The sequence below is a fragment of the Fusarium keratoplasticum genome, chromosome 11 (genome assembly GCF_025433545.1).
Source record: "Fusarium keratoplasticum isolate Fu6.1 chromosome 11, whole genome shotgun sequence".
NCBI classification, from domain to species: Eukaryota; Fungi; Ascomycota; class Sordariomycetes; order Hypocreales; family Nectriaceae; genus Fusarium; species Fusarium keratoplasticum.
This window is the reverse complement of record NC_070539.1, coordinates 1,282,295-1,308,952: the sequence shown is the minus strand read 5'-3', so window position 1 is coordinate 1,308,952 and position 26,658 is coordinate 1,282,295. Positions and strand designations below refer to the sequence as shown.

The window sequence follows — 26,658 nt, the reverse complement described above, 5'->3', positions numbered from 1 at the left end:
AATTTAGGCTACCTGATATCGGTTAAAGGGCAAGCTGGAGGCTCAACACCTTGACTTGGAACGGGGTGCGAAGGATGAAAAGACAAAGTAGAAGAAGTCATCAATGACATAGTGCAACAAAAATCCTTTAAATAAACGAGAAGGGATTTGTAAGGATTTTTAACGAAATATCAAGGTATGTTGATCATCCCCTTGATGATGATTACTCCTGTTGACTAGACAACGAGGGGAAAACGTGGCTGCCTAACAGGGATGTGATGCCCTCATTCCTCCATTTGGGCTATCAGACAACCACCCTTTCCGTGTCGATTCTTGCAGCCTAGAACTAAGACCCAAACTCTTCAGGCAGCAAAGAATAGCCAAGATACAAAAGCCCGAGTTTTCGAGAGCTTGAGATTACGCGGCACATCAGCCAAGATGACGCACCAGCCTCGTCTCCCCGTCGAGCTTATTCTGCAAATTGTGGAAGCTTCGTTGTCGATCACAAATCTCCACGCGATAGTCGATGTATCGCTACCAGAGGTCCAACTACTTGTCGCCTGGTCACAGGTCTGTCGCGCGACCTATGGGACTGCGACTCGGCTATTAAGGCAGCATTGCGTCTACTTGGACAGCCACAAAAGGATCCAGAAGTTCTGGAACTGCTTGTCCTTCGCCAAGACATCTACCCCCAGCACGAATCTACCGCCAATCATACCCCTCGAAAACACCTCGTCTCTTTACCTGGGCGTTTGTACCCCGGCTCCTCAAGAGTCGGCATTGCTGGGGTCGCTCATCCGCAAGGTGCTCTTTGAGCTTGGCGGCTCAGTACGCCGACTGATCTTGGAGCTGCCAGCTCCCAGGTTCGCCCAGGAGAATGAGCTTGACCCGCACCTTGGCCAAGGCCTATTCGATGGACTTGGTGCCCTCAGCAACGTCGAGGAATTTGTGACGGTGGGAGGTCTGCGCACCGTGGACTTTTGGACGAATGACTTGGGCATCTGGGAACGATGGCCGAAACTGCGAAGCCTGGCGGGCTTCCAGGTGGACCTCGCTGAGGAGGACCTATGGTACCGTGTGGCCAGAGCAAGACACCTTGAACACATGGTGATAGCCCGGCCCCGTCTGTATAGAATACAGAGATGGAACTTCAAGGAGGCCATTGGACAGCACTGGCGGCTCGAGACCGGAGGCGACCCGAAGCTGGCGAGGCCGATGAGTATTGTGCTTGCGGATCACGAGTTCACGCCGTCGTTGATCGATGAGACGGACGCGAATACACATGACCCACATGGTCTCGTGTCTGCCGTGAAGTTTTCAGTGCCCATGTTCGGCAAGCAGTTTGTGAGAACAGACCATGCGTGTCGTGAGTGGATGATGGCTGCCATGAAGGAGGGCACTCTTTGGGAGTATGGAAAGGCAGATACTTTCGACATGTAGGAAGGGATTATTTGATGGGCTACAGCAACGCTGAGGATGTTTTGCTTGTCATAAAGAAGATAGGTTGAGAAAATACATTTCCCGGTGGCAGTCCTTGAGGACATCTTGCCGAGCTAGAGTTAGCTTTGTTAACGATGTACTCCGTAGATAGTTTGAACCAAAAGGCATGACGTTCATTTTTACAGCTACTGATGCGAGCCTAACGATTGTCTCGTTAGAGTAAACAAGCGGGGCTGCAATCGCAATGTCCTCGAGTGCCTTGAGCGGCTAATGAGAACCCATGCTCTAGGCTTGTCTGGAGCCTTTTGCACTGGCCAGAATAGTTGAAGCCCTGGACAAGGAAGTCACTGAGGCAGAGCATTCCGAATTCGTTGCTTCTGTTACTGCTTCAAGGCGACCCGTTCCATGGATGTCTCGGATGCCTGAGAACTGCCTCTGTGAAGATCACCTCACGAAAGCATACTCACTGGATCACCAATATTGAGTGACATTATTTTGGCCAAATCTGTCAAACTCTCACCCGCTGATCTCAAGGCAGCAGAATAAAATCTCGTCTTATTTGATCTCAAAACTGGTGGATCCCACCAACTCCACCACAAGCATGATCCCTCCAAGTTAGGGCCTGGTTCCTGGTTGAACATCATTCCTAGAGGACAGCTCATCTTCTTTGGGGAGATCAGGCTGCGAGAAGGGAAAGAGCTTATTGCTTAAAACAGTCACAAGCCCCGACGCACCCAAGGAGCCTCCACTGGTGATGCAGGAGTTCTTCAGCTGCCCGCCGAGGGAATGCGGACTGAGGATTTGCTAATAGGAGGCCTCAAAGGAGCATATTAAATAGCGGGGCGGGTAATATGTAATGCATACCAATGTCGTGATGATCATTCCCTCCTTCTCAACTCATATTTCCTCTCGTGGTACGGAGTGTATGGAGGGATGCAGGGGTTGGCATTCTAGAATCTAGCTTCTTCGCCCAGCTTAGGTAGGCTGTGCTGGTCCATGCATCAAAAGCTCAGGTTTGATTCATCCAGTCTTCGCTAAACGAAACAAGCTGTTCTTTGCGAGCTGAAGCCCCCCTTTATTCTGCGGAGTTACAAGGATCTGGTCTCGAAACTCAGCCCTGAAAAAGTCGGCGATCGGAGCAACCATTACATGAGATGAGGCTCTGGACTTAAAAAAAAGAGGCTCATGTTGGCTGGGCCCACGTCGATCACCAGGCTCGGGGTTAACACGGGGCCGAGGGGGGCAGATACAAAACCTAATCGCCGCACGAGTTGTGTTTCTTTTCATCCCTATGAACCAACAATGGCATCGATATCGAATCTATACGTCAAGCCTGAACTCGTCCACAGGGGAGGATGGAGAAATTGGGACAAGAATGCGCCGACGGGTGGCCAGATCACCATGCTCAAGGATGACGCTGAGCTTCTCAGCATCTTTATTGGTATCTTCCTGGTATTTGTCGCCGCTGGGCTATGGACCCTGATCGCCTATTTTATCTTCCAGCTGAACCGGCGCATGCGACAAAAACAAGCAGGCTCCGCCTTTGACGGTTTATATCACCAGAAACAGACCATCCTCCGGAACGGCACCAGCGATGTCGCAATTGGATTGTCATTTCTAAAGCTGTGGCTTGCATGGGGCAGCAGTCCCAACGTTATGAAGAGCACCCTGCCAATTGTTGTTCTTGCTCTTGTCAGCTTTGGCTTCTTCCTTATTGCCCTACCTTTCATCACCGCCATGGAGATGTTGGATAATCAGGGGAATCAAGTACTGATACAAAGCCCCAAATGCGGTTTTTGGGAGCCAGACCTGGAAGGAGATAGGGTAGCTGCGTACACGGTAGTGGCGCAGCATACGCTGGAGGCTGCCTCATACGTCGACAACTGCTACGAGACTGATGCCGACTCAGCTCTCTGCGATCAGTTTCTTCCCAACCGTCGACTGCCCATCATTAGAGTGGTAAACGTGTCATGCCCATTCGATGAGAGCGTGTGTTTGCCCAGAACAAAGGGGGACAAGCACCCTGCTATCACCATCAAGACGGACGAGTTGGATTCTCACGAGGACTTTGGTATCAATGCCCCGCCAGCGGAGAGAGTCAAGTTTCGGCGCTCCACGACATGCTCACCCCTCAATGTTCAAAAGTTCAGCATGGTCAACGAACGTCTGACGGGTGAAAACTTCACGGGCATCTATTTTGGTCCCACGGCTGCCACTAACTACACCTATGGCGTGAGCAACCTGCAGGAATTTGTCGCCGAGACTTCATATACTCTCACGTACAGTACCCATCCAATACGAATATTTCAACAGGGTTTCTAATTCTTTATAGGGGCTTCTATAGCCGTATGGTAGGTAACGCTTCCTATCTGCAGCTTTTCAAGCCAATCCCTGAGCTGCGCCGAGATGACGCCGACCTTACTGTCGTCTTCTTCAACAACAACGCAGTTCCCATGGTTAAAAATGACGGCCCTTGTACCGATCCATTCTTTTCAGCTACCAAGCAACGCCAGAAAGACTTGTTGCCTAACCATTACTGGCCCGATAACCCCGTCACAGCTATTGGCTGTATCGACCAATACCAGTTCGCGAAGGCTGGATCGGATGAGTGGACCACACTCGCGAGTTACGGCGATGCCACCTCCAACATGACGTTTATCGGCCAGCTATCGATGAAGCAAGTCGCTGCTTTCGCCCCAATCCAGTGGGCCATGCACCAAGCCGGTGGGATCGACATGGTCATAGAGAATCTTCGCACAGAGGCCCTCAGGGCAAAAAAGTATCCCGGCCTACGTCACGGTGTACAGAATCCCCTGCCAAACGATCAATGGATACGCGAGGTTGAGTATTGGTTCATGATCGGGCTTGCCAAAGTCCAGCTCGGCGTCGTCAAGGTTGCCCTGGGCCCGCAGGATCCGGACAACCCTGGCATGAGGGATAATACTACATGGATCGTACAGAAAAGGAAGGATTTGATGGATTACGTATGCTCGTCTCAAAAGATCCACAGCCTCGAGTTTAAAAACCTACACAAAGCGGGTTTCATTGCGCTCGCTGTGCTTGGCGGCTTGTCCATTATCCTTCCGTCACTCGTCTTGCGCACAATGATCTGGTGGCGCAAGCGGCAAGATGATGTTTTGACGTGGAAGTCATATGGACACCTACAGCTCCAGCGTATGGCAGCAGAAGGAGCAGGTGTTCAGGGCTGGAAACGAGGAAACGAGGATGTTCCCTTACTAGATCCCCATGACCAGCCATCGGGGGATGTAGACGTGAGGAACGTGGGTATTGATGGGCTTCCACTGCCAGTCTGGGCTGGGCCCGGTTCCAATTCAACTTTTGTTGGGGATGCCGCCATGCCTCGCGGCTATGACGAGTATCACGGGAGATATCCGAAAGACGAGTCTGGTGCGGTTCTCATGGAAGTGATTCCTAGCGGGCCCAACATAGCACAGAGATATGGACAGAGAATGCAGGGAGGCTACAATCAAGTTAGTGGAAGGGAGCTGCTGTGAGCTGCCTCGTCTTCGCGGGGAGAACGAGACGATGACTGTGCGATAGGATATGCATAGATGTAAGAGTCGCGTAAGAGGAACCGAGGTGGTTTCGACTATGTAAGAACACGATGAACATGTAACTGGGATAGAGAAAAGAATATACAATGGCTTATCAAGATTAACCACTCGCAAGTCTTTGAGTCCTTCTCCACGTCTTAGATGGTGTACCTGAAGCCCTTATCCTGCACATCGGTGAGATCTGAGTCGGTCGACACACCAGCCTGCTGACTGCCTCCCAAGCCTTCGACCACATATTGAACCTGCCCATCTGCCGCCTTGGCATCTCGGCTTGCGTTCTTGCGCTTGACAACAATAGTAAATACGATGTAGGTGATGATGAGACCAATCATGGATGACAAGCTCAAGATGCAGCCTTTGGTATAGCGGGGTGCGTCCTTTGAGGTCCAGGCGAAAGGGCTGACAATGCACCCTACGCAATAAGCGATGAAGAATGCGACAGATACGACGCTCTTCTTTGTGTTCCCCTTGACGTTACTGGCAATGATGCTAGCTGAGCTACTGAGCAGTGCTGACGAGCAACCGCCCAACCAAGTGGACACGACGATGCCCCATTCGGCGCCCTCACGAGGTAGACTCATGAGCAGGACAGCGCCAAGAAGAGGGACAAAGCAGAGGCCGATGGCGGTGTAGGTTCGGGTTCCGGGGAACATTCGTGGGACGAGAGCACCGATCCAGACTGTTGCTGTGTTGCAAGCTCCTGCTGGCATTCCGACGAGCATTGTGTGGAGCTTGCTGTAACCGAAGCCGTTGATGACACTGGCGCTGAACTGCCAACTTTTAGCATCACAATACCCAGAAAGGGCTTGATTCGACTCACCTTCATGATGGGAGTGGTCAAGGTGATGCACAAACCCATCATCATGTAGATCCATGTCATAGGCGACAGCAGAGCCTCCTTGACCTGCTTCTTGTTGAACTCGGCCCGATCGCGAGTCGCTCGGTCAACAGCCAGTCTCTGAGTAGCAATCTCTCTCTCAGACTCGTTCAAGAACCAGGCCGTAGAAGTATCCCGCGGCATCATGAAGATAAAAAGGACGCCCACCAAGGATGTCAAGCCACCGCAGATGATGAACAACGTGCGCCACGGAGCAAGAGAAATGTTGGACTGTCCGATTCCGTACATCATGAGGGCGCCGATAATCTGGGAGACACCGTTCATGGAGACCCATGTCGCCACGCGGATTGGGTGCTCCCTCTTCACGTACCAGTTCGATGTGATGATGATGAAGGCGGGAGAAACGGTTCCTGTAGCGTGAGTGAGTATTGATTAACCCGTGCTCTCGACGGCCGTTGTAGTCGACGGAGGAAATACCTTCAGTAAACCCTAGAAAGAATCTCGCAGCTGCCAGTCCCTGGAAGGTCTGACACGCAGCCATGGCCATGTTGACGCCACCCCAGACGACAATAGTGCAGCCCACATAGAGGGTAATCGGTAGTCGAGAGAGAAGGTAAGCCGCAGGGTATTCCGAGCAGAGCTGGCCGAGGTAGAAGAGGGAGACGGCCCAGGAGAACTGCTCTCCGGTGAGGTGGAGGTCGTCGCGGAGTCCAAAGATGGCGGCCTGGTTGATGGATTGTTTGTCGAGATCTGCAAGTTGATAAAGGTCAGCATTGCCACTTTGCAGGATTCCAGCGTGAGACTTGCACTGAAAGAAGTAGACAAGGGCCATCAGAGGCATAATGACGCAGTCCAACTTCCGAACAACCTTCTTGGCCTGTTCGGGGTCGATATTGTAAAGCTCATCATTGTTGATGGCTTCGCACTGCTTCGAAGCAGGATCAAGGCTCTGCCTCTGCTTTTCGGCAGCGTCGACGGACATGGTCAAGATGAGAGTGTAGAGATGATGAGAAGAATGGGTTGAGAATGAGCAGTTGGTGGCAATTGTAAAAGGGAGCTATCTCGTTTAATATACGTATCGTATATCGTTTAACTTAGTCTTTCGTTCATCATGGAGACGCCCTCGGGTGTCACGTCCGAGAGCCTAGATGTGTTGGTCTAGAACGCCTCCAACTTCCCTTCCCCCATGATGCGATCCTTTATTTTCCCCCACAGCTAACCCCGGAATACCTTATCTAGGAAGGTTAGATCGACCTCGGAACATGGGGTAAACGCGGGGAAAAGTCATCGTCAGCTGAACCTTGCGGCCTTCGGGCACGGCGCCCGCTCCCCATGGGGGCTGGTAGACTGGAGTAGCCCTCGGATGTCGCATCCGGGGGTCCCTGGATGTGTCGTCGGCGTTTGTCAAGCATTTCACCGATATCGAAGGGCTTCTATCTTTCGGATCTAATGGTCGGGAATGGTACATGACTTGGCGGCCCTCTCCGGGGTTGGAGTATGGGCGGGAAGTCGGCTATATGGAACTACATATAGCCAACCGATGAACCATACAACCAGCGCACAATCACCAGCGGGCGCTACGATTGCTTTCATCATGATACCACGATCAACCATCTTGGCGTCCTCTTTGCGACATCTTCGAGTGTCTCGCCGCATCCCCTCAACATCTCCCAAGTCCCTAAGACGGAGCTTGTCCCAAGCAGCTCGACCAGAGAACAATGGCCCAAGCTCGTCAACACATGCTAGCAAGCCTCAAGGCATTAGCGGTTTTGGGGTTGTCGTGTCGATGGCCATAGCAGCCGCGCTAGGCTATGGCGCGTCAACACTAACAAAGAGCAACGCAGCAGCAGCTCCAATTCTAGACGAGCGCAGACTGCCACAAGTTAACTATGCTTCTTTAAAGGACATGGAAAAGGTGACCTCTTCCTCCAAGTGTGGACAGGCCGACAGCGCTAATGTCGAGGATTACAGGCTATTGAGGAGATACAATCCCTGTTTAGCGACGTCGACGGCATCATCTCGACAGATTCAGACGACCTCCTCGCACACGGCTATTCGGAATGGTCTTCAGTAAACGTCGATACTCTCCCAGTTGCTGTGGCCTATCCGCGAAGTACCGAACATGTCAGTGGTATTGCCCGCATCTGCCACAAGTGGAAGGTTCCCATCATCCCGTTCTCCGGAGGCAGCTCGGTTGAGGGACACATCAGCGCTCCCTTTGGGGGCGTAAGCATAGACTTTGCGTACATGGACAGCATAGTGAAGCTTAACAAGGAGGATATGGACGTTGTTGTGCAACCGAGTGTCTGCTGGACGGATCTGAACCATGAGCTTGCCAAGCAGGGAACAGGACTGTGGTTCCCGATTGATCCTGGTAAGTTCAACTCTCGTCCTGGCAGTATTTCCTTGCTCGGGACTGATCTGTTTTGTAGCTCCAAGTGCCAAGATCGGAGGCATGATTGGCACCAATTGTTCTGGCACCAACGCTGTTCGCTACGGAACCATGCGGGATTGGGTCATCAACATGACCGTGGTTCTCGCTGACGGGAGTGTCGTCAAGACTCGACGCCGTCCCCGCAAATGCAGCGCAGGATACAACCTGAATGGCCTCATCGTAGGATCTGAGGGGACTCTTGGCATCGTCACGGAAGCGACCCTCAAGCTCGCTGCTGTACCAGACCATTTCTCCGTGGCGGTGGTCCCTTTCGACGACTTGAGGGGCGCTGTTTCCGCCGCTGCCGACATTATCCGGAGAGGTGTTCAAGTAGCAGCTGTCGAGCTCATGGACGAAACACAGATGAGAATCGTCAACGAGGGCGGTGCAACACGACCACGCGTTTGGAAGGAGACGCCAACACTGTTTCTCAAGTTCTCGGGCACGAAGGGAACAGTTGACGACAACATCAGGACGGTCCGCGAGATCATGAAGCCGTATAGTCCCCTTGCCTTCGAGTTCGCACGAGATGAGCATGAGCAGAAGATGCTGTGGTCGGCGAGGAAAGAGTCGCTCTACTCTCTGTTGGCGATGCGGCAGGATGGCGAAGAGATGTGTAAGACCTCCCATCCACTTGACTGAAACAGGATCTAACACATCACTAGGGAATACCGATGTGGCCGTTCCGCTGAGTAGACTAGCCGACATCATCGAAGACAGCAAAGCCCACGCCGCTTCTCTTGGCCTGAAAGCCTGCGTCAAAGGACACATCGGTGACAGCAACTTCCACGAGAACATCACATACAACAAGACGGACCCTCAAGAGGCTGAGAGGGCCAAGATGGCGGTAAAGACCATGGTCAAGCGCGCGCTCGAGATGGAAGGCACTTGCACAGGAGAGCACGGAGTTGGCATTGGGAAAAAGGATGCCTTGTTGCAAGAGGTTGGTCAAGACACTATCCAGGTCATGGTAAGTCGTGTTGTCCGTGCAGACCTTCAACTGTTTTATTGACCATCCCACTAGAAACTTTTGAAAGGAGTGTTGGATCCCTACTGGATTATGTGAGTTGTTTGATCCCCCCTTTCATGCCCTGCGTACTGACTACCAGTGATTAGGAACCCAGGCAAAGTGTTCAACAGATAGTAACGTGCCTTTGAGATGTTTCTTTCCAGTCCTACAATAGGGACTATGGGAATCGATCCAGTGGTCAAACAGGGTGGTACCTTGGTTAACTATGGATAGCATTTCCATTCCAAAAGGCACAACGAACCTCCCAAGGTGGCTTGGTCAAGAACAATAATGGTGTTCCTATAAGTTCCTTCAATCAATTCTACAAGAATCGTGATGCTGAGTGAATTCATGCGCTGAAACATAGTATGAACGGTGACCTCATTTTGTGCTAGGTTTGTATTATATCTATACATTCTGCACCCGTTCAGATCCGTCATCCCTTCGCTTCATACACAGCTCCATGTATGTGTAATACTCGTTCTCAACTGCTGAACCGACAGGCCAGTCGGTGTCCTCAATATCCCACCCAGGAACTTCCCTCTCGAATCTATGTTTTTCAGGGATCCCCTGCCTCAACAGCGTGATTTCACGCAAGCTGGTGAACTGACCACCGACTGCCAGGCCGTACATCTCGTCATGCATCTTTTTGTACTCGTATGCTTCCTGTACCAACTGGGAATTGGTTGCATCTTCCTTAAAACCCATAACCTCAATTGACGTGGGCAAGGCTTCGGCCAGAGGGATTGCGCTCGGGTCGTCCTCTGCACCAACAAAGTCGTTCCTAGCGATTGAGAGATGCGTGAGAGCTTTCAAGCTCTGAAGAGACCCGATCTTGCCCGCCGCATCACGAACGCGTCGGTAAGCGGACGTGTCAAGCTCGAACTTGACCAAGTTTTGGCCCAACTCTCTAAGAACGTCTCCGAACTCGTTCAAGTCCACTTTCCAGACTCTGTAGAGAAGATCGCCGGCTGTATCATAACTACCGGCGGTGGTGGTAAAAATCTCAAGCTTTTTGCAGCAGGATAAGGCGTCTCTTATGGTTGACGCATCCACGATGCACTTGTCGAGATTTAGCTGTCGCAAATTGCACGGGTAATCCGGCCATTCCGTATCCATGATATTGTCTTCTGTCAGGTCGAACCCGGATAGTTTAAGAATTCGAAGGTTCGGATGAAGGAAGATTGACTCGAAACAGTCAATGTATTCGCAGGTCTGCCCCTGCGCAGCCGTGATGCGAAGCTCTTGTAGGTTGTGCAGATGGTTCGCAACAGTATGTGGCTCGCCCGTGTTTTGGCTGAGCCGTCCACCAAGCAGGTATGGTAATGCCAAGGATGTCTCATTGTATAAGCATAGTTCCACCAATCGCACACGTGGCATCAACGCAAGGAGGAAGCTCGCAACGCCAGATCCTTTCCGTCCAAAGATGATATCGCGTTTCAGTAGATCGATGGACTCTGAAGAGATGTTGAGCGACTCAATTCGATCTCCAAGAAGATCCATGATATCATCTTGGATTGATAGATTCCCATGCGCGAGGGAAATCTCCCGGGTCGACAAGCCAAGCTGAGGGTTGTTGGCAAGGGCCTTAGCGAGGCGAAGATAAAGTTCGTGGCGATCGCCAAAGTAGAGATCATTCAGTCCCCAGAGTAGGACTGTTCGGTATAGCGGACTCTGAGCCATGTGATGAAATCGTCGGCTTACAAGGCTCAGCGCGGTGAGATTTTTAAGGGGCTCAAGGTTGCGGTAACCGTCATGAAGGACCATCTCGAAGTGTGAAAAGATTTGTCTCCAGATCTCATCTGGGAGAAAGATAGCCATGATGGATGATAGAGTCTTAGAAGAGTGGGGACTTGAACGGAATAATTCTCAAGGACGTATGATATTGCTGTGTGTGAAGGAGGTGAGGAAAAACGGAGCTAGAGGCTGTCAGTAGCCAACAAGGTGTAGTAATAAGTTAATTAAGACGATTAATTCACGTGGCATCATGCGATGTTGGCTTCTAGACTCGTGTGCCCAACAACCTAATTTTTGCTGGGAAAACTCCCCAACGAAGAAATTAAGGAGTTTTCATACCGTTGCGTCAACTGAAAACCTTGGCGGTCCAGCTGCGTAGGCATCCATCACGATATCAGGGCCAGCCTCGCGGTCGAGGGGAATACTGATGATGGGCGAGAAGAACCTGATGCATGAAAAATAACGGAAACTAGAATCAACATAAGAGACGGCGAAAAGATTAGTTTTTGAAGGCCATAACGGTCCAGCGGTGCAGGCATCTTTCATATGCTCACGACACAATTCGTCGGTCAGGGGGTTTCCCAGAACATTCAGCAGTTGATGACCAAGAAATAACGAAAACCACAAGCTAGAGGGAAAACAGCAAAAAGATTGGTTTTTAGGTGGATGGCTTTTTTTAGGTGGGCGTCTGGTCAGAGGGGGGTAGGTTTATAGGGTTGCGGAAAGAAGAGAGATTTTTTAGGAGCGGAATTAAAGACCACTTGACCAGACGCCAAGCACTTTTGTGCTTTTAGGATGAGAGGGAAAAGGGTAACCTTCATTAAAAGACATTGAACTGAGACTCTGGGGGTTAAACAAAAAAGTGGTTTTTAGGTCTGCGGAAAGAAGATAGAGTTTATAGGAGCGGAAGTAAGGAAGAGTCAACCACTTGACTAGGTGAGCACTCGAGTGTGCTTTTAGGGTGGGAGAATAAGAGTTAAACTTACCTATAAAGCCCTCAACTGAACCTGTGAAATCCCAAAAAGAGTGGTTTTTAGGTTTGCGGAGAGAAGAGAGAGTTTATAGGAGCGGAAGCAAGGAAGAGTTAACCACTCGACTAGGACGCTGAGCACTCGTATGTGCTTTTAGGGTGGTAGGTAAAGAGGTAACCTTGCTTATAAAAGATTCAAATGATGGACTGCTGTTGACGTCGATGGATCCTCATTGTTGGTCTCACTCATCGAAAATATCCCACATAGATGAGCAGGAACCCAGACAAAAATGATGTGTAGCTTCCATTTCAAATTTCTCTGCTACGACTAATACTCAAACAACTAGAGCACCCGTGCTACCATTGGTAGGAATTCAAGCCTCCTCCCTCTCGTCCTCATCTCCATCTAGGCCGTCTTCCACCAAATCAGCCTTGACCAATCTTCCATCCTCAAGCTCCTCAAACCACTCGCCATCATCATCCCTCACAAACTTTCTCTCCGCCGAGCCTTCACCCTCCTCTTCGCGCTTCTGAAACAGCTTGGTGCATTGGATATACGCGCCAGCCACCTTGCTCTTCACAGAACTCTTCTTCCAGCTACCCTTCGACCTTCCAACCTGCTCTCCCCCACAGTTCCCCTTTGTCTTGAAAAAGATGGTGCAGTCCTCCAAGTTGAGAGGATTGTAGCCGCTGCCGACGGTGAAGATGAAGGATTTGGTGTTGTTGGGGATGTCAATGCATCGGACACCAAAGCCGGAGCCTTTCCAGCTGCCAGTCTGGCTGATGCAGTTCTTGGATTTGTAGGTGCTGAGACGCCATTTCTTGCTCAGGGTTCCGACGTCTTGCCAGTTACATTCGCCGCTGGCAAGAGGCAGGATGGCGGCGCCCAGGGCGAGAATAGCGCTAATCTTCATGTTTAAGAGAGTAGAGGGAGGATGAAGAGACTAAGTCAAGAGGAGAAACGGTTCCACCGTTAGCAGCTGGTCTACGAAGCAGAGACTTATATACACGACAGTCCGAGTTAATCGGCCTAATTAATGTTGTCATCTTACTGCCTACAGACAGCTTGATGGCCATCACCTTCCTGAAAGGGATCCCCTGCAGTCTTCCGAGTCCCCGATCTTACTAAAAGAGTTTCTATTTCTCAAGCCTTGTAAGGCAGTTTGAGCCAATGCTGACCGCCTCGTGAATCCTTGCCAGATTAAGCAACCATCCACATTCCATATTTAGCTTAGATTGCTTCAATCTCATTTCTGCCCCCCGTCCAAATTGTTTGAACGGCAGGTCCATGCTTATATTACGGAGTATTTATACCAAGCATCATGATTGACCATGAAGCCCCGTTGTCTACTAACACTGGCCTCCAATCAGAGATGTTCGAAAACGCCCGACGACACCGATGCAGAGGCGGGTGGGCGACCAATCGAGGCATAATTAAGTCACATTTCTCCCTATACTTATATCCTTTATTTATCTCTGACCCGAACAGACCAATTGTGTTAACTTGTTTCTTTGTCACGTCCTCATCAATACTCTCTTTAATTGCATAACCGCAAATGACGATAAGCATGAATCGCGTATACGTAATTATGCGGGCCCTTGTTGAGAGCCATCAGACGCGCTCCACGTGCAACATCATCCTCCACATCTCGGCGCCATCATGACTGAATACCAAATATCCTGTCGCTTGGCAGGACGCCAGGCCATTCGGCTAAGAAACTTGCTAAACAAGGTCGCTCGCGAGAAACCTCACGACGAACAAGCACAACGCCGAGCTCGTGCCGCCATCGACTTCTATCACGACATAGAGGACTTTGCTGACGTCGAGGACACGGACGAATTGCCAGTTTTATTCGGCAGTTACTTAGGTGCTCGGGACGGTGATCTATCTCTCGTCTTGCCTATTGAGATCTACCAGCTCATCGTCAATTACGTCACTGAATGGGACTATGTGACGCGACAAGTGACCCTCTTGGCGCTCTGTCGCTCCAGCAGGACGCTCCAATCCATCGCCGAGCCCTACCTATACAACCACCCTCGCGACCTTGACAGCATAACGAGACAGTGGGGATTCAGATTCACCTTAGCCATTGAACCTCATCTCACGACCTTGGTAAAGTCTCTTCGGCTGTTATGGGAAGCTGAAGGCGAGAACGGCAACCTCATCGTTGACATCGCTCGTGCGTGTCCAAATGTCGACGACATACTTATTGAACGCGGCATGGATTTTGAAGATTCGAATCATGTCTCGACACAGGATGTCATGAATATGGCAGCTCTACTCGATGCATGCCCGCGACTCAAGACATTCTGGTACTCAACAAATGTCAAATGGACAAGCGACCAGCAACAACAAGAGGATGAAGCCAATCAAAAGGCGTTTGACGAGTCCTTAAAAGATGAGCGCTTTGCCAAGGCCGCTCAAAGACTGACCAGCTTGACTTTTCATGGCCAATTCCTGTGGATGATACGAGCCCTGTCACCGCATCTCTCTACCAATCTTCAATGCCTCACTCTGGGCCAAGATTTCTTCATCGAGGAAACCCCTGACCTTTTGTCGCATCTCAGCCGCCAGTGCCCTTCTCTTCGTGAGCTGGAGTTGCGGTGCAGATTGATCACGGCAGATGAACTCTCGGAAGCTTGCAAGAGATGGGGTCCAACCCTTCAAAAGCTCCGTGTCTGGAGTATCGAAGAAATTTCCCCCTGGGTTGTCCAGGTTATGCCATTCATGACGGCGCTTCGAGAAGTCGATTTCGGTCTAGGATGCGCCATTTCCACGCTTGATCTGGATGCCATTGGTCAAGCATCTCCACCACAACGGCTCGTATCGGTCTCAGCCGGAGATGTTGAAGATCCAACGGACTCGGAAGACCATGTCTCGGCGCAAAATCACCTCAACGACGTCATCGCCCGACTCGTCAACTCTCATTCTTCCACTCTCCAAGAACTGGACCTGAGCACAACTCTGGGGCAAGTTGCTGTGCAGAGCTGCAAAAAGGCCAAGAAGCTCGTCAAGCTCTTTGTCAACCTGGATGAGGATGTCGAACCATCTGATGTAGATGATCTCCTCGACGCTTGTCCTGACCTTGTTTATGTCGCAAGCTTTTTTGGGATTAATACACCGCGTCGAAAGGAGTGGGACAAGAGGCGATTGAGATTTGAGGCGGAAGCTGAGGAGGAAGCAAGGAGAGATCGGAGTTTGGCTGGGCTGGGGAGTTGAATGTCCGTAGTCATTCTAAGGCCAAGGACCCTGGCAAGACAAGGATTCGGGCTCACTCAAGTGTCGCTTGAAGGTCAGAGCTTACGCCAGCAACCAATAGCCAGCCATGTCATTTTGACACACCACCTGTGATATTAATGGCAGTCTAGTGACACTTCAGCTCCAGAGGCATCGAAGCCGAAGCACAACAATTCTGCCCATGGTGGCACGAGATAAGGAAATGCATCTCTGTGATATAACCGAGTAATGCCGTGAAATCAGCGCTATTCCCCATTCGGAAAGCCGAGCCCCTCTTAGCAATTATGGACCTCTTGCGAAAGAATGCATCCGTATTTATCATCACAAGATTTTTCGCCTCACTCGTTGTACAACTTGTTCCTGCATTCTTTCGCGCGTCAATTGATCACCAAGCTGTGCCTCAATTATGACGACCGATGAAACGACACCCCTCCTTCCCAAAAATGAACCCGCCAAGAAGAACCGCGTAGGGTCTTGGCTGAAGCGGGCCTTCAAGGTCGAGAATCGGATCCTTCTTGCGGGGTTTCTGATCACGTTGAGCTTTAGTTTCACGCAGGTCCCGTAAGTGTCGAGATCGGCGTTTTTGGATGTGGGAGGGCTGATCTGAGACAGGTTGTTTTATGTCTTTCACCTAATGACATGTGACACGTTTTATGATTCTCATCCGCCGTATGAAGGACCCGGGGATAGATGCAGTCGAGATGAGATTGCGGCGGGAACGGCTACCCAGTTCAGTATCCTGGGTATGAGCACGACTTTCTGCGGTAAGTTGTTCTTTTACAGCAGGCGAACCTCATCTAATTTTCTCAGGAACTTTGAACCTCTTTGTGGCGGGATGGACCGTCAAGAAGTTTGGCCCGAAGGCAGCTCTGCTCGCTCAAATATTTATCCCGGCCATCCGAGTCGTGACACAAATCATTGGTGTCGTCGCTGGTAAGAGTGAAGGCATGATGATTATCCAGGCGACTCAGCTCATCACGATTCTTGGCGGACCTGCGGGTTACATGTAAGAGCCCCGAGACATTGAGAGACATTCTGCTTATCGCTTCACAGTTTGGTGGTTAATATCATTGCTGGAGAAGTTGTTGAACCCCTTAGACGCACTGCGGTGTTTGGTCAGCTTCAGGGAGCTATTATGCTGGGCCAGGGTCTGGGATATCTCAGTAAGTCACCAATGGCCCAATAGCCTTTGACTGCGACTGACTTCAGCAGCCGGCGGTATGATTGGAGATGCGATTGACATCAGAGCTCCTTTCGACGTGGCCTTCGTCTCATTCATCCTCGCGGGTATCTACGTCTTCTTCTCTCTGCCTTACATCTCCCCAGAGCCCATGTCCAACGGTCAGAAGCCAGGCCAGCGAGGCGTTTCCGGCTTCCTCGCTCCTCTCAGAGTCCTCACACCTCAAACACTGCGCCTCAAGGATGGAAAGTACAGGAAGCATTACGGTATCATCTTTCTCTGCAGCGGCATTTTTCTCGGCGTGGTGAGTTGACCACCCTTCTGGATACCCTCATCCTCCCACACCGCTCATTCGTGCTACCATGCTCGTATTCGGCATGTGCTAATTCAGGTTGTGTAGCTCGCCACAGGCTATGCCCCTCTTTTGATCCAGATGTACGCCACGGCAGCCTTTGACTTTGATCAAGGCAACAATGGCTGGCTCATGTCCGAGTTTGCTTTCATGAGGAGTTTCTTCCTCATCTTCATGTTTCCTCCCATCATCGCATGGGGACGTCGCCGATTTTCATCCAAGCCCTTGTCAGAGGTACCGGAGGAAGTTGTTGACGATGCTACGTCACAGCATTTGCCAACCTCTGCTGGCGAATTTGATGCTACGCTTGGTGAGCAGGCGGACCATGAGCCGTATGAGGCTCCGCCTTCTAAGAAGGAGGATGATGGCTGTCTCTTTGACCTGGTTTTCTTGCGGTGGAGTCTTGTTGTCGATGGAGCTCTCACAACCGTAGCAGCCTTTGCGACGCGTCCATGGCACATTTATCTCTGTAAGAACTCACATTCTGATGAAGAACCTGAATTTTGAGCTGACAGAACAGCCGCATTTCTGCTTCCATTCGGCTCGGGGTCTGCACCCGCTGCCAAGGGTGTGATTACCCAAATGTGCCCCGATTCTCAACGTGCAGATGCCCTCAATGCTGTCACCCTTGTCGAGAATGTGGCACGGCTCGCAACCCAGGGTCTCTTTGGATTCATCTTTGCCAGTCTTGCTGAAGCTGGCAAGGCGTACGCAACATTTTTCTGCAATGCGGTATGTAGTCCACGCCAAACAGCTCCGAGTCCGCAGAAACTGACAGATACAGGCTATCGCTTTGCTTGCCATGGGAGTACTGCTATTCTCCAACTTCCCTCCCGCTGGAAGCACTCTCGTGGAGAAGTATGTGGAAGAGGCAGAAGGCGCCGAAGAGCGTGAGCCTTTAGTGGGTTAAGTGACGAATGCTTGGGGTTGTTCCGTTGCGGACGGCGAAAACAACGACGTGAACAGTCAAATACTGAAAACATGGGCAGTTGGATACTAAAGCGACACTACAGATTGATATAAAACAAGGCAATAAAAGGGAAACAAAAGTAAGCATGCAATATAGATCAGGATCGATTGATAGTTGGTCAGGTTAGCGACTTTCGTAACAGCTAAGGCATAGCGCAATAGAGCAGAATGTAATCAAACTTGAATCAATGGCTTCATTCATAACCTGGTGCTTTATGACTTTATTTTTGAGAGTATCTTAATATGGATTCTTTTGCGTGGATATTTTACAATGGGGTTGGATGGTTCGCTGGGATAGGCCTTCTGGGTGTGTTAAATTTGCAGTGAAAAGGGGGGGCCCACCACGCATTTGTCAAAGGGTCCTCTTCATCCTGAGAAATACAACCGGTCTCGGTCATCCTCTATGGCCAAATCCATGTACTGAGTACACCATCACTAGGAAAGAGCCACATAGGTGGCATAAATTCAGCTGAAGCTAGGAACCGCTCGAGGCATTTGTCTCATGTCACTGGGCCTGTGGATCTTGATCATTCCTCTAGGGTAAGTCTGATTCGCGGAACTGAACCACCTCCCCCAGTGGAGAGCTGCTAAATCAAGCAGTCAAAGGATCTCTCCGAAGTCTCAACTCCGGCGAGTACATTAATTGCTCATCAAATTTTCTATGGATATCCGTCGTTATTTGAAGACATTTGGATGAGTGTTGCCGATTCGGCACCGAACCCGGACATAAGCAAGGAAATACTGACCAAGAACCCAGAAGGAGGCTCACGGACATAACCATGTTAACCCCGTGACTATACTCTCAACTCCTACAAGGAGAGTTAAGTATATAAGTGATTGTGAGACGCCTTGGCATTTTCTTTGCAAGTGAAATTGCCAATTCTCATTCACCTTCACACCAGTCAAAGACCAATTCACGCCCACTCCCATCACACCCAAACACCTACAACCACCATGTCCACTACGGCCTTTATCATCTTGGACCTACAACAGGGCGTCATCCCCATGATTGGGGATATTGATCGCGAGGGTTATCTCAAACTCGTGGCGCAGACTGCCCAGAAAGCACGTGAAGCCGGAGTCCAAGTGATTCACGTCCGAACAGCCTTTCGACCAGGATATGAAGACCTGGCTACCAGGAACAAGTTCATGGGCGGTCTCTCCACCATGGGAGAGGGTATGTTTACTGAAGGCCACATCTCGTCGGACTTTGATCCAGCCGTCGCCCCTCCTGCTGGTTCGAAGGACATTGTCGTCACCAAGAAGAGAACCTCAGCCTTTGCTGGCTCTGACTTGGACACCGTCCTCAGGACTCTGAAGATCGATACCCTGGTGCTTACGGGTGTAGCTACTAGCGGTGCAGTCCTGTCGACTCTGAGACAGGCTGCTGACTTGGACTTTGTCATCACTATTGTGGAGGACCTGTGTCTGGATCGCGACGCAGAGGTGCATCGGGTGTTGACGCAAAAGGTGTTTCCTAGACAGGCAACTATTTCTTCGGCCAAAGAATGGATCGAGTCACTGAACTAGCGGAGTTGAGGGAGTGTTGTGCTGACCTGACGGAGTTGAGAGACCGTGGTACTTGGACTGGCGGAGTTGAGAGCATAGAGTGGACTACCGGAGTTGAGAAAGTGTTGGATCCGCTCGGGCCTACATGCCAAATAGTTCAATGAAAATGAGCACTGGTTGTCTGAGATTCCCTGTCTGAGTGTATAAGTGACGTCGTTGATCATTGTCGACTGTGGAAACGTGACGCCATTGACGCGATAAAGTAAGTCAGTGTGTGGTGCATTGTCAAACTCTGATAACATGAAGTGGGAAAGCTGAGGTTATTTTATAGCATATATAGCACCTTTTTGAGTTTTTGAGACCATTGTTAACAATGAAACAACAACATTTGCGCAGAGGTATGGTAAGAACCACGCTTGCAGCCGTGAGTTATGTCTCCGTCGGTTTGACTATAAATAGCATGATGGAGACGAAATCCGTAGACCATTTCATTCTCCTACTCTAACCTACGAATCTAAACAAAGACTTCGATCTCTCTGTACTGGTTGGCCTCTAAGATCGACGTCAAAGCTCTTCGCTCTTGGTCATCGCGTGTCTCAACCTTCAGTGATTGCATAATTGTAGGTCATCGAGCAATTCTCTTGCAAAACAGGAACCGGGCCAAAAGGAAGATCGGAGAAACCAAGCCGCAATTATGTGCCATGGCCTGACGATCGTCTACAAGTGCAGTGTCTGCGCTACGAAGCTCCGAGTCGGATACGACACTCACATCTGCCCCAAGGCATCTAGCCAGAAAAATGGGAGATTGGGGTCATGCGGATCCATTCGCCAGGGCTCCAAGGACAACAAGGATGAAATGTGCAGTGCCTGTGAGAAGAAGAGCAAGGAAATGCGCACCTGAGGAAGACACCGCACTTGGCTGTCTGAATGCAGGTCGAGAATTGTCGTCAATCTGAGAGCTGGACCTAATGTACCTTGAATATAATTGACGCTATTGTGAAAGATGCAAGGTTTGTGTACAGTCCGTGGATTGATGTGACAAAACCTGTCTTGGGCCTTTGATTCAAAGCGCCACTTGTTCTAGCTCATAGATCATCTGTTTAGCACTCTCCTGACCCTGGGGGAAGATTATTGGCGATGAATCAAGGTTGATTCAGTGTAGAAGGTGGCCACGATACCTGTAGCGTTGAATCAGGGAGTCGTGAAGTGCAAGTATAAATATCACCACCAAGACGAAATTCATTCCATTTCATTCTTCCACTCTCAACAACAAATAAACCTCCAAAACTTTTCATCTCTCTTATTACGGCTGGCCCTTACTACCAGATCGACTTCAAAGCCTTTCGTCCCTGCTGATCACACTGTTACACCTTCAAGCTGCACCATTTCTGGACTATGGAGCCGTTCTTCTACCAGGTGCTACCCGGACAAAGGGCACACTGGAACATCAAGCGCCCAAGCCGGAACAATGTGTCACGAGATGAGGATCTACTACTGGTGCAAAGTCTGCCGCAAGGAGCTTCGTGTTGAACATGATTGCTACATCTGCCCCAGGGCAGCCAACCAGAAGCACGGGAGGATCGGCTGGTGTGGAAGAATTCAACATGGCTCCAAAGACAACTTGGAGGAGATGTGTGGTGCCTGCGCGGCCAAGAAGCACAAGACCCTTGGCTCTTGAGTGAGCACTCACACCTTTGCCATGTTGGGAGACGTTGGCTTGCTTTAGCTGGAGAGCTGGATATGAAGTCGATCTGAGAGTTTGACTTGTTGTACCTATGAAATAATCAAGCTCTGCGCATTTAAAAGTACTTTCCTTTCAAACCCTCGATGCTGTTTTCACTATCAAACTTGCATTGAATCAGTGAGTCCTTGCACCGGGTGCGTCTGCTATGCGCCTGAGCGCGGATGACAGCGAACGCAACTAGGACATGCGTAGCACCTAGAACGATGGCGTTGGTGGCATCTTTTGCCCCAAACTTTGGCAATGTAGTCTGGGTTCAACGAGGAAATGCTTTTTAAGATTTCGAAAAGTCTGACTATAGTGCCGTCATGGTCTGGGTCATGAAGCAGAGGTTGGACATTACTTATGACACTCGTTGCGGGCAAATTTGGACAATCGTTGAAAGGCCATGATTCGGCACAGCTTACAGAATAGGAAAGCGTCATCACTCAGAGTCCTCACTTTCATCGCTCTCCTTCACTTCCTTCTTCTTTTCCTTGATTTTCTTCCCTGAGTTTCTCCTCTTCCCTGTCGGCTTTTTGCTCTTCTTACTGTTGCTCTTCCCTTTCTTCCCTCTGCTCTTCTTCTTTTTTCCAGTTTCGAAGCCATCAAACTCATCCGAGTCGTTCCCTGTCTCTGACCCATCATCATCTTCCTCCTCTTCGCAGCTAGACTCAGAAGAGTCTTGGTTAAAACCCCTGAACACCAACTCAGAAGAGGGTGAGTATGACAATGCTCTCATGTACTCGCGGTTAGCCACCTTATCCTCGTCCATGCCATGGGTCCCGAGCAAGTAGTCGTTGAACTGGGTGGAGGCATTGGCAACAATCTTGAAGTACTGTCTAGTCAACACTCGAGGCGCTGACTCACCGCCATGGCCGTTCTCTTGAAACTCGGCCAGGGCAAGGACGGTCTGGAAAGCGTTGCGGATCTGGCGTCCGTTCCACCTCAGCGCCTTCCAGGTTTCCATGGCCCAGTCCATGATTTTCGACTCCGAGTCCTTGTACTCAAACGGGGACAACCCGTTCAGTGTGCGGTTAGCGTTGATGGCGGCAATCCGTTTAAAATTGTGCTTGAATATTTCCTTTGTCTGCTTCTTGGTGAGCTTCGGGTAGTAAAGGGTTAGATGGAGGCGGGATCGGAATGCGTCGTCGATCGCTCCGACGCGGTTTGTTGTGAGGAACAGAATCCCCGAGTAGTACTCTCGGATACGGAGGAAGACTATTATTCCGTTAGTCCCGGACCTTACCAGTTTTCCTTGAGCTGGGTGGCTTTACCTGAGACAAGGCCGTTCCTCTGTACATCCATTTGCTGCTTACAGTTAACCAATATCTCTCCGTGAGCTCAAACAGGGCTGAACAGACGTCACGTTTGGCAAGGAAGACATCTGCTTCGTCAATTAAAAGCACACAACCCCATTTTTGTGCTAGTCTAAGTGATGTTCCATGTTTCTTTCCACGTCTTCGGGCCTATAGCCGATGTCTCCTATTTTTCACCAGGTATGTTAGAACTCGCTGAGAACTGAATAAAGGGGTAGAACACAAATGGTCTGTCTCACCGCAAGTGATGGGGTAAAGTGGCTTCTTTGTATGAGCAGCGACACATTCTGCCATGGTATCTGTAATTAGTATCCGTCATTGGTAAAAGAGATAAGTGAGACACCTACCGGCCGTGGAAGTCTTGCCCACTCCCGGGACTCCATGCAAGAGAATGACGCATCCTCTCCCTAACGATTTCTCAGCTATGCCGCTCAAGGGTTAAAAAGGAAGGCCTGATTATCTACCCTTGCCTCGTACCGAGTCCATCTCAAGCTTAGCATCCTTGTTAGAATTGAGCTGCTGCGTGTGAGTCTCAACCATGGCCTGAACCAACTGCCGGTGCCCCGGGGGGAGGACAAGATTACTCCATCCATTGTCCTGATCGACCGGCCCAAGTTGCAAAAGGTTAAGGAGGACTGTCCATGTTAGTTTGCGCATCCCTCAAGTTATGCAACACTTGGACTCACCCCACTTCCGGTTTCTCAGAACGAAGCCCGGAACTGCCCCTGGCAGCAATCTAATGATGTCCCTCTCCTCCATGAGCTTCTTGAGCCGGCCAAGACCCTGATCACCTCGCTTCTTTTTGTTGTCATACTCTTCTAGGATAAGCTTGATGTTGGATTCAATTGTGATCCGCTTGCTTTTCTGTGATTCGACGTACACATCCGACGTGCAATCCCGATGGTGGCACCACATGTGATAGCAGCTAGGTTTCCCAAAGAGATCATATGCCCCGTGATCAGCATTTACCAACCAAAGAGATGCGGGAGATGTGAACTTCGGGACCTGAATTGGGTTGTTTTCTTCGTTGGGCCCACCTTCAAAGGTCACTTTCATGTCCACCACCACCGCGCTGTTGATCTGTAGCTCATCACGTTGTCAGACATGTCGCGGATGTGGAATCTCATGATACTTGCCTCCTCTCTGTTTGGTCCAACTGCCAAACCTTCGTACTGCAAGTGGGAGATGCTTGTAACTTCTAGAAACATCTTACCGCGTTGATGAAGGTGATCGTCGACCAAGTAGCGATCGGGGTATGCGACAAGAGCGCGAATTTCCATTTCCCGTTCGTAGGGCTTAAAGATAAACACCTCCCGGACCGTGACATATTCGATCCCCTTCAAAAGCTCGTCGCTGTTCTCAGGGAGAGAAATGTGAACACTCAACTCGATCTCGACATCAAAGATCCAAGCGAATTCACCTGTGAATATGTTCTACAGATTATCAATAAGATAGGAGAAACCCGTGATAGTGCCGCGAAGACAAGATCATGCAAAACTTTGTCCGGAGATGCTATCAGAAGGTGGAGGACAACAGAAGCGCCATTGACGGATTCCTCACAATGATTCCAAGCGACGTCTATGGCTCAGTCATCTCCGGAGGGTATGCCATGATTATGGCTGTACGTTTGGAAGCCGTCGTGTGGGCAATGACTTACGTCCTTCTACAGGCTGTCGAGAAACGTGCCCAGCACCGCGAAGCGGTTCAAAACTTCTTGGCCGAAATTCCAGAGAGGCTAGAGACTATCCAGCGCCTTTCACAAATACACCATGCCTCCGTTAGGCTGCACTTACGCGCAGATGCTGTGATTGTCACTGTGTTCACTGTCCTAGAGCGTATTGTTGACGAGATCACCAAAGTCCGGAAGAGTAAGCGGCTTATAAGCCCGACAAGCGCATAGCTAACAAGCAGCAGTGAAGCTACAAGATAGAGCCAAGAGTTTGGCCACGAGTATCCGTCTTAGAAAGAGGCAAAATTCAGGAGCCCATAGTGCCCAAAACCCCAGCCCGGGCGTGGTGAGTGACGAGGAGAATGATGATGATGGAGAGCAGAAACTCTCTGTAGATGGCGCTTTAGCTGAGCTGCAAAGTGAAATTGATCACTTTCAAAAGGAAGTGGATATCTGCGAGCAGGAGAGGTTAGGCAGCATACAAATCGCTGTTGGTAATCTGGGGCATGGTCTGCGGTTTGTCAATGGAGCAAAACAGTGGTGAGTCCTTGGCGGTTTTCAGTTTCAGTCTCCTCATGCCTAACAGAGCTCGCCTCCAATAGACACGCAGGCAATGATGGTAGATTCTCTCAGAAACTTGGAGAAAGCATTTGCCAAAATCACCAAAGAAGCTCACCAAGCGTTGTTCCATCACTTGGAGGGCGCCTTGTATAGTCTGTGTGCTAGCAACCCGAATTTCAGTACCAAGACAGGTGAGGGTGGCTTCCCAGCGCGTTTTGTTTTTTAATTGGAACACGATTAAAACCATCTTTGATAGTTGATCATCAAGACCTAAAACTTTCGTAACGAGAAAAGCAGGCCATACCCATATCTTCCCGCCAGGAGAACAACATCCACATAGCCTCGGAATGGCTGAAGAAACTCCGAGGCTTTCCCCACGACCCAATGAGAGACATTGAGGACTGCCTCAAGCACATAGAGCTGCTCAACTCCGACGAGAAGAACATGTCTCATTCAATTCTACATTCGGAACAGGTGGACCTTCGGCTGCAGGGGAAGCAATCGAGCATCATTGACATCAACCTTTATACGCCCCCGGCTTCCCTTAACAGCCCACTATCCTTTACCAGCGCACTATCTGCCGCAGCTCTCCGAAGTACAGTCCAATTTCCGGTGCTCGCATTCTTTTGCGCACACAGGAGCAATGACTCTCTTTCCAAGGACAAGTCGGGCCCTACCGCCCTGGTCAGGAGCCTGGTCGGCCAACTTCTCAGGTTCATCTCGGACCACCGTCCGTCAGTGGACCTTGAAAAACTGGAAGCCTACGAGTTCTTTTCGAAGGCAAGGAAGAATCTCAAGGAGGCTCTCAAGCTTGTTAAAACGTTACTGTCGTTACTACCAGAGGGCGATATGGTCATTGTAATTATTAATTCTCTCTCAAGGCTCTCGGGGGGTAGTGAAGACAAGATGGCCAAGAAACTAGTCCACATCATCAGGCAGAGGGAAGACCTTGTGATCAAGGTAATGGTAACCGATGCGCTTCCTGGTTTTTACATCAGGGACGTTGCGGACATGTCACTTTATGTCCCGGACTTGGTCATCGGGCCAGGTGTGGTCGATATTTCTGCGAGCAGTGACAAAATCGCTGAGAAGGTGAAGCAAAAGCCACATATGGGAGACGGAGACGGAGATATCACAGACAATGACGATGCCAATGACGACAGTGAAAGAGACCATAACGAAGATAAGGATCTATAAAGTGGTCTACCTGAAGTGGGAAAATATTAATCACATCTGGAAAAAGACCCATGACAATGAATTCAAAGTGTGCTTATGCTCCCTCATTCACCCACTCACTACTTACCTCATAAAGAACATCACCGCCTCCATAAAATAGCTACACCGTGACAGACTAACATTACAATTGAATGTTATTAGTGATTAACTTAAGTCAATCACTTATATCTTTCACTGTCCCACCTTTCCTTCTCACAAGCTAGTCCATAATCCTCGCAGCAATAACCACAAACCCCAATCCACCACCAATATTCACTCTGATCACTAACTACTTCGCAACTACTTCAACTACTTCACAACTAGCAGTGAAATATGTGATAAATCTAAGAGAGTTATTAACGGCAAAGGTCGCTGGATGGAGGATACCGATATGCCACTAGATCTGCTCGCCCGTGTATCGCTTCTCCCAAACATGGGAATGGGACTGGGTGCACCACGAAATAGGCGGGTACATTACAGAAAAGCCAGTTTCCAGCTTCTGACAATAGATTCTCTCAGTATTAGTATTAATAGTAAAGGTATAAAAAGGTAGTAAACCTGGAATCGGTAGTGCTATTCATAAAGCAATAGTAAGTAGAAAGATTAAAAGAAACTTATAGAGCGGCTTATATAGAGCGCAAGAAACCACTATGCTAACGAAAAAGTAGAAGGTACTTTCTAACAGGTACCAAGGCAATTACTGCGCCATAACCTCTGCGTTTGGATTCATATGTCTCAATATCCATTAGTAGGTAGATATATTTACTCCATGATCTATTCGTAGGCATATATGCTCATTCCCTGATCCATGGGTAGACAAGTATATTCACTCCCTGATCCATTAGTGGGGGGTGAACCCCTTATACTTAAGCCGATACGCATCAGAGAGTCAGCCAAAATAGGATTTTATTGACTGCAAATTACTTCTTTATATGTATACTCTT

At 49.8% G+C, this 26,658-nt stretch overlaps 10 protein-coding genes and 1 pseudogene across 11 annotated transcripts, besides 1 other annotated feature; 7 read left to right on the top strand and 4 right to left on the bottom strand.

Moving 5' to 3' along the window:
- Nucleotides 1–417: 417 nt before the first annotated feature.
- On the top strand, nucleotides 418–1,419 carry NCS57_01325400 (uncharacterized protein; the record flags this gene model as incomplete). Its single annotated transcript, XM_053062898.1, has 1 exon — nucleotides 418–1,419. The coding sequence occupies one exon, from the start codon at nucleotides 418–420 to the stop codon at nucleotides 1,417–1,419; it is 1,002 nt and encodes a 333-aa protein (XP_052907793.1).
- Nucleotides 1,420–2,721: 1,302 nt separating this feature from the next.
- NCS57_01325300 lies at nucleotides 2,722–4,910 on the top strand (annotated as a pseudogene). The gene is made up of 2 exons: nucleotides 2,722–3,698; nucleotides 3,752–4,910.
- Nucleotides 2,722–4,910: a sequence feature.
- Nucleotides 4,911–5,131: 221 nt separating this feature from the next.
- NCS57_01325200 (MFS domain-containing protein) lies at nucleotides 5,132–6,814 on the bottom strand (the record flags this gene model as incomplete). The annotated part of the gene is made up of 3 exons (XM_053062897.1): nucleotides 5,132–5,764; nucleotides 5,815–6,242; nucleotides 6,310–6,814. The coding sequence occupies 3 exons, from the start codon at nucleotides 6,812–6,814 to the stop codon at nucleotides 5,132–5,134; spliced, it is 1,566 nt and encodes a 521-aa protein (XP_052907792.1).
- Nucleotides 6,815–7,426: 612 nt separating this feature from the next.
- Nucleotides 7,427–9,410, top strand: NCS57_01325100 (FAD-binding PCMH-type domain-containing protein; the record flags this gene model as incomplete). The annotated part of the gene is made up of 6 exons (XM_053062896.1): nucleotides 7,427–7,747; nucleotides 7,804–8,206; nucleotides 8,265–8,882; nucleotides 8,932–9,236; nucleotides 9,291–9,328; nucleotides 9,383–9,410. The coding sequence occupies 6 exons, from the start codon at nucleotides 7,427–7,429 to the stop codon at nucleotides 9,408–9,410; spliced, it is 1,713 nt and encodes a 570-aa protein (XP_052907791.1).
- A 273-nt stretch (nucleotides 9,411–9,683) lies between these two features.
- On the bottom strand, nucleotides 9,684–11,096 carry NCS57_01325000 (F-box domain-containing protein; the record flags this gene model as incomplete). Its single annotated transcript, XM_053062895.1, has 1 exon — nucleotides 9,684–11,096. The coding sequence occupies one exon, from the start codon at nucleotides 11,094–11,096 to the stop codon at nucleotides 9,684–9,686; it is 1,413 nt and encodes a 470-aa protein (XP_052907790.1).
- Nucleotides 11,097–12,356: 1,260 nt separating this feature from the next.
- Nucleotides 12,357–12,896, bottom strand: NCS57_01324900 (uncharacterized protein; the record flags this gene model as incomplete). The annotated part of the gene is made up of 1 exon (XM_053062894.1): nucleotides 12,357–12,896. One exon carries the CDS (start codon nucleotides 12,894–12,896, stop codon nucleotides 12,357–12,359), a length of 540 nt encoding a protein of 179 aa, XP_052907789.1.
- Nucleotides 12,897–13,642: 746 nt separating this feature from the next.
- NCS57_01324800 (uncharacterized protein) lies at nucleotides 13,643–15,202 on the top strand (the record flags this gene model as incomplete). The annotated part of the gene is made up of 1 exon (XM_053062893.1): nucleotides 13,643–15,202. The coding sequence occupies one exon, from the start codon at nucleotides 13,643–13,645 to the stop codon at nucleotides 15,200–15,202; it is 1,560 nt and encodes a 519-aa protein (XP_052907788.1).
- Nucleotides 15,203–15,626: 424 nt separating this feature from the next.
- Nucleotides 15,627–17,662, top strand: NCS57_01324700 (uncharacterized protein; the record flags this gene model as incomplete). Its single annotated transcript, XM_053062892.1, has 8 exons — nucleotides 15,627–15,781; nucleotides 15,833–15,984; nucleotides 16,031–16,226; nucleotides 16,274–16,383; nucleotides 16,433–16,704; nucleotides 16,801–17,221; nucleotides 17,273–17,484; nucleotides 17,537–17,662. 8 exons carry the CDS (start codon nucleotides 15,627–15,629, stop codon nucleotides 17,660–17,662), a joined length of 1,644 nt encoding a protein of 547 aa, XP_052907787.1.
- A 1,013-nt stretch (nucleotides 17,663–18,675) lies between these two features.
- NCS57_01324600 (Isochorismatase domain-containing protein) lies at nucleotides 18,676–19,251 on the top strand (the record flags this gene model as incomplete). The annotated part of the gene is made up of 1 exon (XM_053062891.1): nucleotides 18,676–19,251. The coding sequence occupies one exon, from the start codon at nucleotides 18,676–18,678 to the stop codon at nucleotides 19,249–19,251; it is 576 nt and encodes a 191-aa protein (XP_052907786.1).
- Nucleotides 19,252–21,395: 2,144 nt separating this feature from the next.
- Nucleotides 21,396–23,325, bottom strand: NCS57_01324500 (ATPase-AAA-core domain-containing protein; the record flags this gene model as incomplete). The annotated part of the gene is made up of 5 exons (XM_053062890.1): nucleotides 21,396–22,171; nucleotides 22,509–22,568; nucleotides 22,617–22,676; nucleotides 22,734–22,904; nucleotides 22,956–23,325. 5 exons carry the CDS (start codon nucleotides 23,323–23,325, stop codon nucleotides 21,396–21,398), a joined length of 1,437 nt encoding a protein of 478 aa, XP_052907785.1.
- Nucleotides 23,326–23,758: 433 nt separating this feature from the next.
- NCS57_01324400 (uncharacterized protein) lies at nucleotides 23,759–25,696 on the top strand (the record flags this gene model as incomplete). Its single annotated transcript, XM_053062889.1, has 5 exons — nucleotides 23,759–23,890; nucleotides 23,939–24,137; nucleotides 24,184–24,478; nucleotides 24,680–24,690; nucleotides 24,840–25,696. The coding sequence occupies 5 exons, from the start codon at nucleotides 23,759–23,761 to the stop codon at nucleotides 25,694–25,696; spliced, it is 1,494 nt and encodes a 497-aa protein (XP_052907784.1).
- Between the last annotated feature and the right edge of the window lie 962 nt (nucleotides 25,697–26,658).